Source organism: Poecilia mexicana, unplaced genomic scaffold, assembly GCF_051168715.1.
Source record: "Poecilia mexicana isolate PSO_F unplaced genomic scaffold, ASM5116871v1 scaffold_17, whole genome shotgun sequence".
Lineage (NCBI taxonomy): Eukaryota > Metazoa > Chordata > Actinopteri > Cyprinodontiformes > Poeciliidae > Poecilia > Poecilia mexicana.
The window spans coordinates 11,774,006-11,790,073 of record NW_028263386.1 but is presented as its reverse complement, the minus strand read 5'-3'; the positions used below and the strand labels follow the sequence as shown (position 1 = coordinate 11,790,073).

At 40.2% G+C, this 16,068-nt stretch overlaps 1 protein-coding gene across 4 annotated transcripts in view; it reads left to right on the top strand.

Moving 5' to 3' along the window:
* Window positions 1-16,068, top strand: part of mib1 (MIB E3 ubiquitin protein ligase 1) — a 60,658-nt gene that overhangs the window by 12,901 nt on the left and 31,689 nt on the right. For all 4 annotated transcript variants that reach the window (XM_014998305.2, XM_014998304.2, XM_014998303.2 and 1 more), the window contains exons 10-12: window positions 2,676-2,783; window positions 2,910-3,107; window positions 3,251-3,402. In XM_014998305.2, coding sequence (XP_014853791.1) covers window positions 2,676-2,783; window positions 2,910-3,107; window positions 3,251-3,402 — 458 coding nt within the window. The remainder of the gene's footprint in view (window positions 1-2,675; window positions 2,784-2,909; window positions 3,108-3,250; window positions 3,403-16,068) is intronic.

Below are 16,068 nucleotides of genomic sequence, written 5' to 3'. Positions count from 1 at the left end.
TAAAAGTGTCAACTTTGCATGATTTTGTAAATTATGATAATTTAATGCAAAGTTGGCATTTTTAATGGACTTTCAATGCAACTTTTAGAGCAACTTAGCAATAAAAGTGTCATTATTTACTGAATGACACTTCATGACAACAGTCATAAACATTCATAAAGACTTCTTTATGTTCATGACATGTGTTATGTCATGTTTATGACAGTGTCATGTCAGTCTTATGCACACCCCTTCAAATAAAGTGTTGCCAATATTTTACATTTGGTTTATTTACATCTTAGCTACGCAAGTTTATGCGCTTAAAACAGGAGGAAGAAAAATCGCTCAGAAATTTCAAGAAACGGTCGACTGTTCAAAGTTTTCACATTAACGCATGGTTTTTGTTTAAACATGCATCTAGACATTTTCATAAACATTTATGAAGGGGAAAAATTCTGAGCCAGACAGCACGAGAGGATTCGCCAGCTTAAAAACACCCACTTTATCTTTCTGACAAAGTCATCAGGAAACCCCTGGGCTTCGACTCATCAGACGGTGATCATGTATGGCGCTCATGCTGCTGTAATGATGCAACAAAACCTTCCTGTTTCTTGTTGCCTACGTTGAAGTATTCCAACACTGTAGACGCTGTGACCTTTGAGATATTGTAAAAACTTTTATGACTTATTTGACCTTGAGCTCGAGTTAGTCATGTTGTAACGAGACTTGTGCCATTTTTGATAGAACGATACCATGTTTCCTCTTTAAAAATGCAACAGACCTGAGCACATCGATAATTGTAGACGAAATGCATAATTTCTGATCTTTACATCAACTGAGTAGTCTTAGTGTCTCCCTGGATAAATCCTCCCACCAGTACTCCTCTCAGTCAGAAGAACGTTAAGGCGGCCCCAGTGGAGGGACCAAGGAGCTCTGCTGTGCAATGCAGCACAGACCTCAATATACTCTCGCTTTCAAGTGGGGAGCTACAAATCCCACATGGTTGTGGATTATGTTCTGATGCATCCCACAGTACAGGGAAACAAAAAAAAAAAAAAGTATTTACCACAAGACAAAAACGAGCGGCTTCTAGAGGAAAATAGAAATCCTTACATTGAGTCTGCGGTGCTGTCCTCTGTCGGGCCAGGGGAGTGAATGAATGTGCGTGTCATTGGTGAATGCTGGCCGGATGCCCTGCTGCCTTTCAGTGGAATTATTTGCTTAAAGCTGAGCACACTGAGTCTGGCCAAGTGATTCGGCTGCCAGGACAAGAGATGTCTCGAGACTCCCAGAGGAGTCCGCATTAATATTTATGCTCTCAGTTCTTGCAGTGCTGCAGTTGGTGATGAAAGATGCACGCCCAGCCTTGCATACGCATCTACTCATGCAAACACACCCTCACAAATCTCTTTATCTCCTCACAATGAATTTCTAGTATTAATCAAGCAATCAGTCAATTTTACTAATGGAACACTTTTCACGCCGTTATATGCAATACATAATATTTTATAGAGATTGGAAACAAACGAGCAAACCAAGCAGTGGAACAATAGCTGCAAAAATAGCTTAACTAGGTTGAAAAACAAAATAAATAGATATTCACTGATCAGACCTTTTCTGTCTGATACAGATTTTATCCCCCCCCCCCCCAAGTCTGATCTGCCAATTCAATTTTTTTTTCCTAAGGACTGAAAGACATTACAGAGAAAAAGGTGCCTGGCTTCTCTGAGAGACATTGTTTTTAATCTGTCAAGAAATGATGTACAAGATTATTCCCGTTTATGCATCAAAGCATAGTTCCCTAATACTCTATCTGATTTAATTTTTTAATTAAACCAAAATGAAGAAATGGATAAAAGTATATGCAGTTGGTTGGATACAGTGATAGACCTCAAATCTAAACATTTTCACCTGCTGATTACTAATCGGAGCCGATTAAAGGAAAACTGGTTGACTAGGATTCATAAGTGCATTGTGTTACATATATACATATAATTCAGCTCACATTTCTGTTTTAAAAAAAATACTGGTATAATATTCAAATTTTAAATGTCATGTTTTCATTACCTGTAAGTGAGGAAAACATCATAATTAACATAATTAAAAGCTTGTGTAATTAATTTAATGTGTTTCATCTTGTAATAAAATTCCTGAAATAAATAGGTTTTCCAGTAATATCCTACTTTATTGAACGGTTCTACAAATGCAAGTGTTTCACAATTGTATTTGCAATTGTGAAACACAAGCTAAATAATTTAAATGAATTAGTAGATTCATAAACTAGAGCTTAGAAATTTTTGATGATGAAATCAAACAAATTTAGAGACTTTATTCATTAAAATTAATTGAAAATTTGGAAGGGCCAAATAAAAATAATATCAACTTAGAATTTGATAACAGTATCTAATAAATAAAATGAACTAAATGTGGCTAGGCAGAAGTAGTAAAATATAAAAAGCTGAAAAAGACTACAAAGATAAATTTATTTACTTTTAGAAAGCAAATTAATTCATCTTTAACAAGAAGCCTGTTAAAGATGAACGTGTGACAGGAAGATGACGCCCGTATGTGATGTTTAGTTTTTAGATTTTGTCCTTGGCTCCTGAAGAAGAACTCCCCTGAAAGACCTGAGCGATCTGTCTGGTTTGCAAAGATTAAAACGGAATATTGAAATGTAGTCATATTTCTGGTTGCAGGTGAATGGACAGTGTGCGGGACACACTGCGATGCAGGCGGCCAGTCAGAACGGCCACGTGGATGTCCTAAAACTGCTACTGAAACACAGTGTAGACCTAGAGGCTGAGGTTGGTTTCATTTGCGTTCATTCATTCCAAAAAGTGGACTTTGGCTTTTTTTTTTTAAAGCAATAACATAAAGCTAAGAAGTGGAGAAATACGTGATGTATGTTTCTTTGTCTTGGCTGTGCTCAGGATAAAGACGGAGACCGGGCGGTGCACCATGCGGCGTTTGGCGATGAAGGCTCCGTCATCGAGGTGCTTCACAGGGGTGGGGCTGACCTGAACGCCAGGAACAAGCGAAGGCAGACCCCGTTACACATAGCGGTCAACAAGGGCCATCTGCAGGTGGTTAAAACCTTGCTGGATTTTGGTTGCCATCCTAGTCTTCAGGTAATTATCACCTTCTGCATTTTCAAAGTAGGAAATGTCAGATAAGTGAGGTGTGAGCTCAATTTTGGCAGTTCAGCAGAGAGCAGTGTTGTTTTAAATAGATTAGTTACGGGGCAGTGAGTAATGTAAGGTTTCCCTTTTAGGATTCGGAAGGTGACACACCTCTGCACGATGCAATTAGCAAGAAAAGAGATGACATGTTGTCAGTGCTGCTGGAGGCCGGCGCAGATGTCACCATCACTAACAACAACGGGTTCAATGCCTTACATCATGCTGCCCTGCGAGGAAACCCCAGGTATGTGACAGTTTTCTGCAGTATAACGGTTGTAGCGCGAGTAATGAGGATGTATTTAGGCGGGCTGTGAGGAGGTTAAATCCTCAGGATATCACTAAATGCTTGATGCTTTCGATAACAGCTGGTTTGGTTGCTGCATTTTAAACACAAAAATCAGTGGAGTTTGGGGCACAAACGGCAGAGTCGTATCTGGAATGCATAAAACGTCGAGCTTCATGCAAAAAGGAGGGTCAAGTTTAAAGCCACAGCGCTCTGCCTTTTCACTGCAGGGAAGGAAGCAACTCTGGCAGAATCACTCATTTGTTACTTAATCAGCTTCTTTTACAGAAATGGACTGATGTAAGCAGCTTTTGAATATCTGGCATTAAACCCATTGATGCTGTGTTGTATTCGCTGTAAAGGTCAATTTGCTTCCTTCTAAAGAACCCTTCTCCTTTTGAATGAAGCGTTTTAAACGAAGTTCTTGAAGCAGAATTTTCCCTTCACAGATTCTTCTCAAGCTCTAAAGTAAGACCATTAAAAGTTAAATAAGTGTAATTGTGCTGCCTCGCTGGGGACATTTTGTTTGTTACCTCAATTTAATTTCAAGTTATTCTTTAAGGCTGCCACCATTACGCCAACAGATGGCCGGGTCTGTTATGTTGAGTACTGGTAGTTTAGCTTATAGGCTTTAAAGTTAATTTGTAGTTTCCTTTTACTGTTATGCTTGTCCCTCACCATGTGTTGTGAGCAGAGGCTGGCCTGAGGAGGCTGCTCTCTGCAGCAGTATTTCGTCTTGTCCTTGGTCGCTGCTATTTCGGGCAGGTTGTTGTTTATTTTTTTTATTTTTTTCCTGTTCTTATCACTCAGAGAATGTAAAGGTGGCTAAGAGAGGAGACTATCTAAATGAGACTGATCGTTCAAGATCTCTTAACATGATGGATTTAGATGTAAAGTGTTAAAAGTGATTGTTCGCTTTAACATTTGACTATATGCTTGACATTCTGTGTGTGTTCTTCAGGAGGGAAACTGTTCTGAAAATCCACAGTTTGATTTGATTGATTAAGATCAGCTCTTTTAATTCTTAGCGCTTTAGATTTACCACACATTAGCATACATTTTCCACCACTATTCTTTATATTGGTTATAAAACTTTTCAGATTTTTTTGCAGTGACTCTGAAGCTGTTAGGCAGCCATATTGAGAGCTTGAGGTTGGTAAGAAACATCAAACTTTTCCTGGTTAAAGTCTTATTTCATAAAAGCATTTTCTTCCTTTTTAGCCTGGAAATTCAACATTTGAGGGAGACAAAAAGGGATGCATAATTTGATTTTATTCTTTCATGCTCCGCCTGACAATGTTGCAGCTGGTGTATGATCTTAGCTGGTTTTGCAGCTGCTCTCTGCCTCTTCACTATGTTAGTGGTGCAAGTCTCTTTCATGGATCTGCTAAATCGACCAATACAGGCATGTCCCAAACCAGTAAAACGAATACTTTGGAATTTTTTTCAGTTATTTTATCACTACGGTTTGACATTTAAATTAACACCCACATTCTCTATGACTTAAGAATTAATGGAGTTAAGGTGGATCACCTGCCATGATTCATGGCTCCTTTCTACATCTGTTGCACTGTGGAGAAGCTAATCCAAAACCATCGCTTGCTGCACACTAACTGATTTATTGATCTATACTAACATTTAAACAAGTATGTTGATTTTATCAACATATACTGTCTTATAATTCCCTAAATTGGTTGCAGCTTGAGCCGCGCCGTATATCAGTGTCTGTAATAGTGCATTTGCACAGGACTGCTAAGATCCAATATTTGTCAGGATATTATATTTCAAGTGCCATGCATTCAGATTGTGCATGCCAGTAATATATATTTAGCCTTTTTATTTGACTGCACTCTATATCCACATTTTTATGTTTATTTTTATTGGCAGAGATGCAAAAGCTCCGATTGGTGGGGAAGTTGTGATAAAATAAAAGCAAAAATAAATGTGCCAAGTCCATCAGATTCTCCGAGTAAGTTTAGTGAATACTTAAAGGCTTTTTTTCCTAAAGTCTTTAGATTTATACACAGTGCAGACAAAAGTATTTGTTTTCCAGTGGGGAAAAAATGCTTCAAGGTTCGTCCTGTTGAAAGTTTTACTTCTCAAAGAAGAAAAATAAAGCTCAAGACTTCTCGGTTGACCTGTATTGTAAATCATTTAGTTTATTTAATAAAAGCAATTATGGAATGTTTAAAGAAAGGCTGAGTAAAACACAGGCAATTTGAATTGTAGATATTTAAAAGCAGAGGGTGCATAATTTGTGTTAGCAAAGCAGCTTTCAGAACATACAGTAGAAAGCTGGTTTTCAGTAGGAGTCATTGATTTACAGGCAAAAAGTGCTGGAGTACAGCATTTTCTATATCAGGGCTTCGGTTGTGTTGTGTGTGCATTACCTGCCTCAGTCCACACTCTGTCCCCTCGCTTTCAGAGAAACAAAGATATATGTCCCCATCTCCAGTATTCCCATTTACTTTTATTTCACGCTCGAGCTGCTGCAATATTGGAGAGAGAGTCCACAAGTCCTAAAGCCCCCCAAATCTCTCCCTAGGTCCAAGTGAAAGCTCCTCGTCCAAGCGTGTTTAGTGGAGAGACAGTTGTTTCGATTGATTGCTTTGAGGAATTTCTGCCATAGAATCATATTTCTTAAAAAGTACTGATGTTGGCCCATAAGAAGTAGTTTGAGTGGAGCGCTAATCAAGGGTCTTTACATGGAGATTATCACGTGAAGACCACTGACAGAAGAAGTATAACTAACTTTAGGAACTGAATTTACTTCCAACATTTAACATTCAATTAAAGCATCAGTACAGGATGTTCTGGCATGCGTGACATAAACAAGTCAAAAGTATTATTTAGTCCATCAAACTTTATTTATATTGCTAGTTATGAACATTCATATAATGCTGGAAAGAAAAAGTGCTTTACAAGATTAATAACGAATTTATCCCCAAACAAGCTAACAAACCAGTTTAAAAGATTAAGTTAAAATGGAGCAAAGCACGTTAAATTTCAGTCAAAATAACGATTGTTACAGACAAATCATCAGTTTTTCACCACATAGCTACACTGAAGAAATGGCGAATTGAAAAAATTTATATTCAAATAAAAATTTGAAACATTTAATAAATACAACGGGTTCATAAAACAAAAGTACAGTGCATTAGCAAGTATAACTAAAGAGCACAAGTCATTTGTAAGACAGATGTTACCGTTATTGTTTAATTAAATTTAAATATGTAGCATGCTCTGGTGGTGTAGGGTTAAGGCGCGACCCATGTACAGAGGACGAAGGACAAAGACCTCGACGACTTTCTCACACAACCCTCTGTCCTGTCGCTTCACCATCAAATAAAGGCCACTAGATCAAAAAATAAATAAATAAAAAAAGAAGCAAATAAAATAACCCAAATTAAAATGTGCATTAGATTAGTTTTCCCTGAAATGCTGTGTTATTACAAGTCAGTTGTAACACAGACATAAGCATCTATAAAGAAACCCCTCCCCACCCCGAAAAAGACAGTTTTAAATATCTTTAAATTATAGAAGAAACATTAGTAAAATATATTAAATACATAATTTATTCAAGAAATAAATATGAAGTAAGAAAACAAATTCAAATCGGTGTAAAAGTAAAAGCTGCGTTTGCAGTTTAGCCATTAACACACAACTCTGATAGCACAGAGACAGATATGAATCACTCAAGGGTGTCTTTTAATTAGAAAAATATTGCTAGTTATGAACATGAAATTCTTCCATTTGGGTTTAAGCAGACAATCTGTCAAATCCCTGTTGTCTGCGTGTGTAATCTGCTGAGTTGTTTTAAGACCGTGGCTGGGTTATACAAGTGTGGAAAGTAGACTGAAGAAGATTCATAGGAAGAACTCGGTGGGTGACGAATGAATCTTTCAACTTGAAGTCCTGAACACCGAGAGAAATCAGCTCTACCCACCAGGGAGTCCTACCAGACTTTAGCTTGTTCATTACTCAAACACACACCAGTACAGTGTAAATACCGATGTAGTTTTGAACTGTTAAAGGTTTTCTTTGTGATCTAAGTTGTGCATTGTGTTCTGTGCATTCACCATAGCCACGGCTTGCACAACCTCATCTATGTCCCTCCATCAGGCTAACAGAAGTCAGTAGCTCCCACTGTACTGTAAGCGAAAGATTAATATCCCATGATCCATAGATAGGCTTTAAACAAGTCCTGCCACTGCTTTTGGTAGTCGTTTAGATGCCACCTCTTTGTAATACCCTCTCATCTGCATTTTCTGTGCAGCTCTGAGCTTTCTTTTAAAATGGGTTGATATAGACAACCCCCAAAGGGTAACTGGCCTATATGAGGAGATGGAGGAGTCTGCAAGCCTTCACACTGTGCTGTTTAAACCAGAGAAGCTTTTGGAACGTAATGTCAGAACTAACAGCCTGCAGTAGAGTTGAGATGTTGGAACATGGATCTTAATTGTATAGAAAATACAGTTGTGGGCATTGGAATGTGATGAACATTTAAGAAAGGGGAATTATGATGTATTTTTGAATCTTTTTTTCATAACTGGCATGTCTTCAGAAATATGCTTTCTCACAAAGGTTATATAGAATGCATGGTAAAAATGATACCATGCATTATAATTAATAGCCAATGATAATATAAATTTTCATTACCCATACAATTGATTTGAAGAAATAATCAAAGTTTTATACTGTTGAAAAAAAAAAAAATCCATTATAGTTTTAGATGTACAATATTTATTTACAATCTCTGTTTGGTGTGTCTGGTCTATGTTTAAAGCTTTTGAATTGATGACCATCTAATGAAAGTCATGTTAGCTAGTGGATTAGTTAGCAGGACACTCATACATTCTTACACAGACACATTGGTGTTGTATTTCTGACAAATTGTTCGCTGCATGCCAATGCCCTGTTACAGCTGTTTGTAGTCTGGTGTGGCAGAGAGGCGACCCTAGGTCAGGAAAATAGGACAATAACCCAATTTTGCATGTGGATCAGTGTTTTTTTTTTATTTTATTTTTTATTATTATTAAAAAAAAGAAGACAGATGTTACAGTCACCAAACATACCAGATGATAATAGCACTGTTCTTACGCTGTTGAAGGTGTCAAACCCAATCTTGGATCCTGTAGTCATCAAAGCATAGCTACAGCTGGTTGAAGGGGACCAAATCCATTCAAGAGGTGATTTGGTTCCATTTTACCAGCTTTAGCAAAGCATTGTTTCACAGTGTACCTGTTGGTAAGAAATACCTTCAGATTTTTTTGTTGTTGTTTTTTTCAAAGGTTTTGCCCCATAAATAGGCTAACATTTGAAAAACATTTAGCAGCTTAATAGATTTCACCACTCATCTCACTAGCTGACGTGATCAATAGTACACCCTCTTAATTTCACTTTCCTTACTCGCCTTCATCAACCTATCTGACACCCCAGGTATATTAAGCACCTTCACTCCATTTACCATCACACCAATAATACACAGGTACAGCTTATCAAGCTGAGCTGCCTCCAATGCAGTCTATTAATCTTCCTCTCCATTTTTCCAAGTTTTAACCCTTCCGTAGACTGTGAAAATGTTCTCTGAGAAAAAAAAAAAAAAAAAAAGATCATAATAATCTGTGGCAGTGCACTTGAGTCAAATGTCCTGGAGTCATGAAGCAATTACAGACTCTGACAGATGGGCCCCGCTGCAAGCACGCTACTGCTCCGGTCACCGAGACGGCCAACGGACAAACGCAGAGGCAAAAGTACATACACTAGTTCTGTTACTTGTGTTCCTACAGCAGCACTCGCGGGTGTCAAGTCCCAACATTAATTTAAGCCACTCTTTTAAATCCTTCAGGCTGATTTGCCTAGTAGAGCGCTCAGTTTGAACAGTAGCTCAGGATTTTATTTCACATTTCTTTTACTGTAGCAAAGGACTCAATATATGCGTGCACTGAGTGATCTCTTGTGTTTCCTTGGGGAAAATCCAGCATTAATGTAAAATGATTTGGGAATTCTAACATCAGACAATGCTTTTTTAGAAAAAAAAAAAATCACTTTTCACACGTTGCCTTGCTGCTTTGCTTGTATGTTTTTGCACATTTAGAAACAATCCAGCAGCATAACTAGACATGCACCAGTTATTAGACCAGCAATTAGAATCTGACAATTCTTTTTTTCTGGATCAGCTCTGATTAGAGATCGTCAGGTCACTTACGGAAAATAAATAATTTTTTTATCTATCTATTACACGCATCACATAGGGTGCATTATAAGCATTAGCGCATGTTTTGTGAGGTTTAAGTTTTGCTAAATATTTTGGGAATAATCGTGCAATTCAGTTTCTATTTGGTAGAGAGGGAAGTTTAAATCTGATGGCCTGCTACATGGTTTTCCACTAATGTAGACCTTCAAATGAAAAGAAATAAAACAAAAGGCCTTTATCAGTGTTCCTCTAAACTAAATACTCTGTTCTCCCTCACTAGCACGCAAAAAGTCACTGCTACACATAATTTTAAAATTTAATGCACAGTTACCTGGCATTTATTAGATATTTTTTTTAATCAGAACCTATTCATTTCTAATAACTCAGTTGTTTTTGTCACCACATTTCACAAGGGCCACGAACACATTCTGCTGCTATAATTATTGACTTTTTCTGCCAAGGCACAAATGATATTCTCCAAGTGGCCGGTGACAGCTGAGCGATATACAGCCTTGCTTGTAGACAGCATGGAGGTCAACATAAGGCCAGCTTGATATGGCACACCAGGCAGGTCTATTTGTAACATACACATGCACATTCATGCTTACTTACTTACACACATTCACTCCAGAGTCAGGTGGCGGGGCTGCTCAGCTCATTTAAGGGCCATAACAGGGCAAAAGCCAGGGGCACGACAAGCACCAAGCATTTGATAATGTCAGCATCTGCTGGGTTTGTCACTTAGACAGCAGGTCAAGGCTATTGAGATGGCCTGGTGAAACGTGCTGGGCATGGCTCACAAACTCAGACCCGTCTGAGTTTCTCTACAGAAAACAGTGTTGAATGAACAGAAATTTCAGACAGACAGATGGGTATAAAAGGTTCATTAACTAGAAAGGAACTTTGTTTATTGTCCAATTATCATCATGTGAGAATTTCATTTTAAGTTTGCATCTGCAGGTTAGGTTTTCTCGTTTTCTCAGTAAATCAAACTCATTTCTTTTGTCTTATTTCCAACTGTTTGAGTTACTTATTATTTGGTGCATCTAGGACAGGGGTTGGTGACCATAATTCTTTAAAAATCAGTTTTATGGTGTGCAACGAAATAGAATTAGTCTAAAGTCACAACCTTTGTACGCTCCTCTAAAATTCAGATAGCTGTCATTTTTACCTGCTCTTAAAGTATTGTTACAAGTGAATTAACTTAATAGTATTAATAATTTTAGGTTTTAGAAGTAAGAAAAACAAACTTTTACAAAATGGAATGGATTTTTTTTTGTTGATTTCTAAAAAAATGAAGAGGAGGGAAAAAGCATGTAGTATGTAATCTGATAAAAAGTGTTCATTGTTCATTAGTTGAATTGTGTTGTAAAAATTTAATTAAAAATCGATGAAGAGCTAAAATTTAATTACCTCTGTTTTGGCCAAAGTTATTTCAAGCCATTGTTGAGGGGCTGAAACGCTGCTGGTTGCAGACCCCTCATATAGGTTGAGTCTTTTTCTTTTTTTTTTTTTTTGCTTTACTTAATCCATCAAGTCTGTTTTCAAAATGATTTCTAAACAGTTTACCTTTAACGTGTCTAATCTAAGCTTATAGAATTGTAGCTACTAGTAATATTACAAATATCAATAGTATATTTACAGTTTTCTGTCAAACTAAAAATTATGTAAATTACCCTGACACAAAACGTAGTTTTCCATTCAGATTCAAATTCAAATAATATCTAAAAATAGTTTCCTCTAGTTTTGTCGTATCTATAAAAAATAAATCTTTGTCTTTTTGGAGTGAGGTAGCTTTTATTTAACCTGGCATCAAGATATGGTTATGAAAATTTGTTTGTGAAGGCATCTAAAACATTTTAAAGAGAAATAAATGTGTGCTAAAGTTAGTCTGTCCCTCGTTTTCTGATCTGAGCAAAGGACAGAGAAATGGGGGCCGGAGTGGGTGAAAGTGCTAGATATGAATAGCTCACCATGCAAACAACTGCATGCTAAGCTATCGCGGTCCCCTCACCTCAATTCTATCTCTGCACCTCTTCCCATATCAGTTGCCTTTCTTTTTGTTTGAACCAGTCAACAATTGGAATCAGCTGACAGGCCAGAGCTGACCCTGATCCTGCATTGTCACTTTTTTGATGGTCTAATCTGGCTGCCATGTGGCCCGGCAAAGCATTTGGCAAGCATAGCAAACGTGAACAATGAGAGCAGGACTCAGAAAAAGGGAGGGGGGAGTTGGTGTTAGGGGGTGGGGAGGGGGGTGCATAGGGCAGCAGGGTTGATGCGAGGTGGGGGTTGTGGGTAAGGGCAAGAGTAACAGAGGGCAGTTGTAGTTAAGATTGTTAACATAGAATCTACACAATGCAGCAACAGCACCATGTTTTTCTGCCTCATCAGCAGCATCTTTGCTCTCCTTCAGTTTCATGTTTATTTTTGTAATTTAAAGGGAGCAGCAATGTTGGAGATTTGATCCAAGTCACCTTGCTTGAGCTTTGCAGGAGCACTGGAAAAGATTATGGTATTAATAGTTAGGAGCAGCTCGCTGCGTACCACTCACTGCTGAGTGAAGTTGGTGCTAAGTTGCAGTTGGCTGACTGTCAGAAGCCGTAATGCAGCAAAATCAGCCAAGAATGAAAGGAGGCCCCAGTTTGTACAGCAAGGTCACAAGGAATCTCCATATTGTCATAGGTGGCAAATACCTCTACGTGACGCTGTCGAAAGAAGCTCGAGACGGGATTTCAACCCTTTTTATGCTAACTTATGTTATTACCCAATGAATTGTCGCTATATCTTGGATGAGAGCTTTTTATTGGCCAAGTCAGCTAGTTTGGGAAAGCATTAAGTTCCCTACAGCGATTACTGCTGCAGTGAAGCTGCCTAGAGACAGTATAGCTAATGTATGACTCTTAGCGCTCATTCTCTTCCCCCCCTGCCCTCCCCCGACTTTACATTGTTAGCCTATATAGACACAAAGAATCAAAACACAGCAGCAAAATATCTTTAAATCACATTTTCAGAACGAGGACTTGCACCCCACCAAGAATACATACTTCTTTACATTCCATAGCTTTCATATGTTCATATGGGTACATAAAGAAGTATGTACTCCGAGGAGGTAATCTTTTTGAAGCGTTCTCACCTTTTTTTTTGCCAAGGTCAGGAAGTTAGGAGCAGAACGATTTTTTTTTTTCTCCCACTGTTCCCCTCTCCCAAGTATGGTAGTGTGCACTGTAAGGTGACTTTGAGTGTAAATTCAGTTCAACACTCAAGGCTTTGCTTTGGTTGCCATGTAAGGCTGAGCAGTCTGTCCCCCCGCCCCTGAATGCAACAGAAACTTTGCAGTCCATACCATAGTCGACCGTCCCGACAAATCCCAATGTTTGTCCTCCAGGCAGCTGAGACTGGTCTGCAAGGTTGACAGGAGAGCAGTTGCAATATTGTACGGGTGGGAATTCTTGAAGAGACAAAAGAGCAAAAAAAAAAAAAAAAAAAGTTCATGATTTATCATGAGTAGGAGGTTCCAGTGTTTGATGTTTCCTGGCAGCGGCGTCAATGTGCCTATATATGAAGGGTCCCGCTGATGGACTGAACGTTTCCGCTTCTCTCCGCCCACTTGCATGCGTATCTGACTTCTTCGCTGTGGTTTTGTTGCCCCAATTTTCACACCATTTTCTGTCCCAGTGCTGTTGCACCAGTATGCACAACTCTAACGCCGGTCCCTTATCTCACTTGCGTCAGCGGCGTCCCCCCTGTGGCTTTCTGGAGTGCTTGCTGATGTTTGAAAACGACGGTGATCCAAGTTGAACAGGAAGCTATTGTGAGCAGGATTTGGGCTTTAGGCGTGCGGGCAGGCCATAGGTCACATGAAGCCGCTAATGCCCACTCAGCACTTGTGGATTGGTCCTCGGTGCGCCCCCCTCCCTGCCAAATTGCCCACCCCTTTACTCTCACTCTCTCCCCTCGATTCATAGATCATCATTACATGGTTATGCTTTCTCACTCAATTTCACCAGTCTGCCTGTCTACCTGAACCAGACCTTATGTTGCAGAGCAAATCAGTGAGTATTTGCATGGCAGCGAGAACTGTTCAGCAGCCACGCTAATGAGCCTTTACCCCCAAACCTGCACATTCCACAAGTTGATGCTGCCTCCCGCCACACTAAACTGACCATAAGGCTGAACACTAAGGCAGTTGGTTATGGGAGCCTAGTTTTTAAAGTTGGGAGACTGTGTGGTAGACAGTTGAATTAAGGAGCAGTGGTGCAATGCTTTTGCAGTGGAAGGGTTTTGGAATAGCAATGAGAGAAGGTGAGAGCGGAGGTGACAGCTGTTCTCAGCACAAAGGTAGGGCTGGGAAGGTGGAGAAGCCCGGTCCGGAAGGTGTGACGTTCTGTTTAGGAAATGTCACAGCTGCCCGAGAGGGTGAGCGCATACGGAGATAGGGGCGGTGAAATTCCTTCCTACGCGCACAGGGGCAGAGCAGCGAATTAGCCGGGCGCTTGCTGTGTCTGCTGCAGTACCGCGTACCCTGCATGCCCTGCCTAGCCCACAGCAGGAGGAGTGGGAAACTGGGTTACAGCCCCGACTGCTGTAGGTTTATCCCGTGACACACATCTACTCAGCCGGCCGTTGCTGCCAAAATTGACCCCCCTCCTCAGTCGCCTGTCCCCCTCCCTCCATGCACATCTGTATGACACTGCTCACAGCTGTGTGCCGTCAATCCGCTTTTCTCCCACCCGGGACTCATGACCTGCCCGCTGCTCATTACTCCTCATACTTTCTTTTGCCTCTCTGGTCGCCACATTCCATCCTTCTGGCCCCGTCATCAGCACACCTTGGTCCTGAAAGTGTGGCAACTTACCTCCGGTGATCAAACCCACACCCAGTTTTTTTAGTTAAAAAAAAAAAAAAAAGTATAAACAACATTCAAAAAGAAATTCAAACAACACTTCAAAAGTCGATGTAATTATAGAATCCTTGAGGCAAGACATCTGTAAAAGCTGCCGGATGCAGAGGGTGCATCGTCTCTCCGCACCCGTGCAGGTCTGAGTTAACAAGTCCGTCATTAGATAGCAGCAGAGCTGCAACCATGAAGCCTAATGAGCCAAAGAGCTCTGCTGCTGCAGCATGTCCGGCCAGTGCCAGGAACACAAGAGAGCGAGAGCGAGCAAGACAACAGAGGGAGGCGGGAGTGGGGGGGGCAAGATGAGGAAGATAGAGTGGAGAGTGCAAAAAACTGGGATAAAAATCCATGTGGACCATAGCAACTCCCCCAGCTTCTATTTCTACGAGTCCACCTGCATCTTCTCTTTGTCCATACTTTTTCCCTTTTATAACGCCTTCATTTATTGTGTTCTTTAAAGATAAGAGGAACAAGCGCGGGAGACGATAAAAGCCCCAAAAGGTGCTTTCTCAGGTTAAGTTGTGTCCCGGTGATGCTGCTGCTGCTGCAGAACGGTACATTCCACTCCCTCTCTCGGCTATGCGGCTCAGAGGCGAACCATGCGCCTAACACGTCCGAAGAAGAAGGGAGGCAAGAGATGGGACGGGAGACGTCAAGGCCCATCAGGGGTAAACTCCATCCAAAAGCCAAAGAAGAGTATATATTACCTGTCAAATCAGTTTTTTTCATCCGTGCTGCTCCTCTTCTCCTCCCCCCCTTTTCTGTAGTGAAGAGAGCCATAATGACCTAGAGAGCGCTCCAGCTGCTGCAGCCATCGTGTGTGCCGGGTGCACGCCTGACTCGCTGATTCAGCTTCTATGGTTGGGGGGAGGCGGTGGCGGTGTGGGGGATGACGGGCGGGTTGAGTGCTACAGTCAGAGAGGGAAGGAGGGGGGGAAAAAAAAAAGGGAGGAAGAGGCACACACATATATACATGTATACATTCCTACACATACATAAGTCATACCTTCAGAGGAGGAAGATGCAGAGCTGCAGTTTGGTGAAGAAGGGGTGGGAAAAAAAAAAACTGCAGCATTTTCCTTCCCATCATATGCATTCTAAGGGAGGGAAAACTGGGAGGATGCCCTTATCAGTTGAGGAAGCAGAAAGTATAGCAGCCACTCTCCCACTCTGCCTTTCTCTCTTTCCATCGTCACTCTGCAAGCACCAGAGCTTCATCCTGCTCCTGAACTCTGCTGCTGCTCCTCACTGGAACTTTGTACAGCAGATTTAGATCAGAGAGTTTACAAAACATTTGAGAGCAAATGTGACAGAAGCACGTGAAAAGTCATCTGGAGAAAAACACAGGTGTATTCTTAACCTCTCTCTCATATATATATAAGTAGCATAGTTGGTGATGCTGATTAATGAAATATAAGAAACATCACATAGAAATTCCTGAGTTAATTTTTTGTCAAAAAAAAAAACAAAACAATATTATAACAATATGTTATAAATTCTCTGCTAATCACTATGTTCTAGCGTTTCAGCG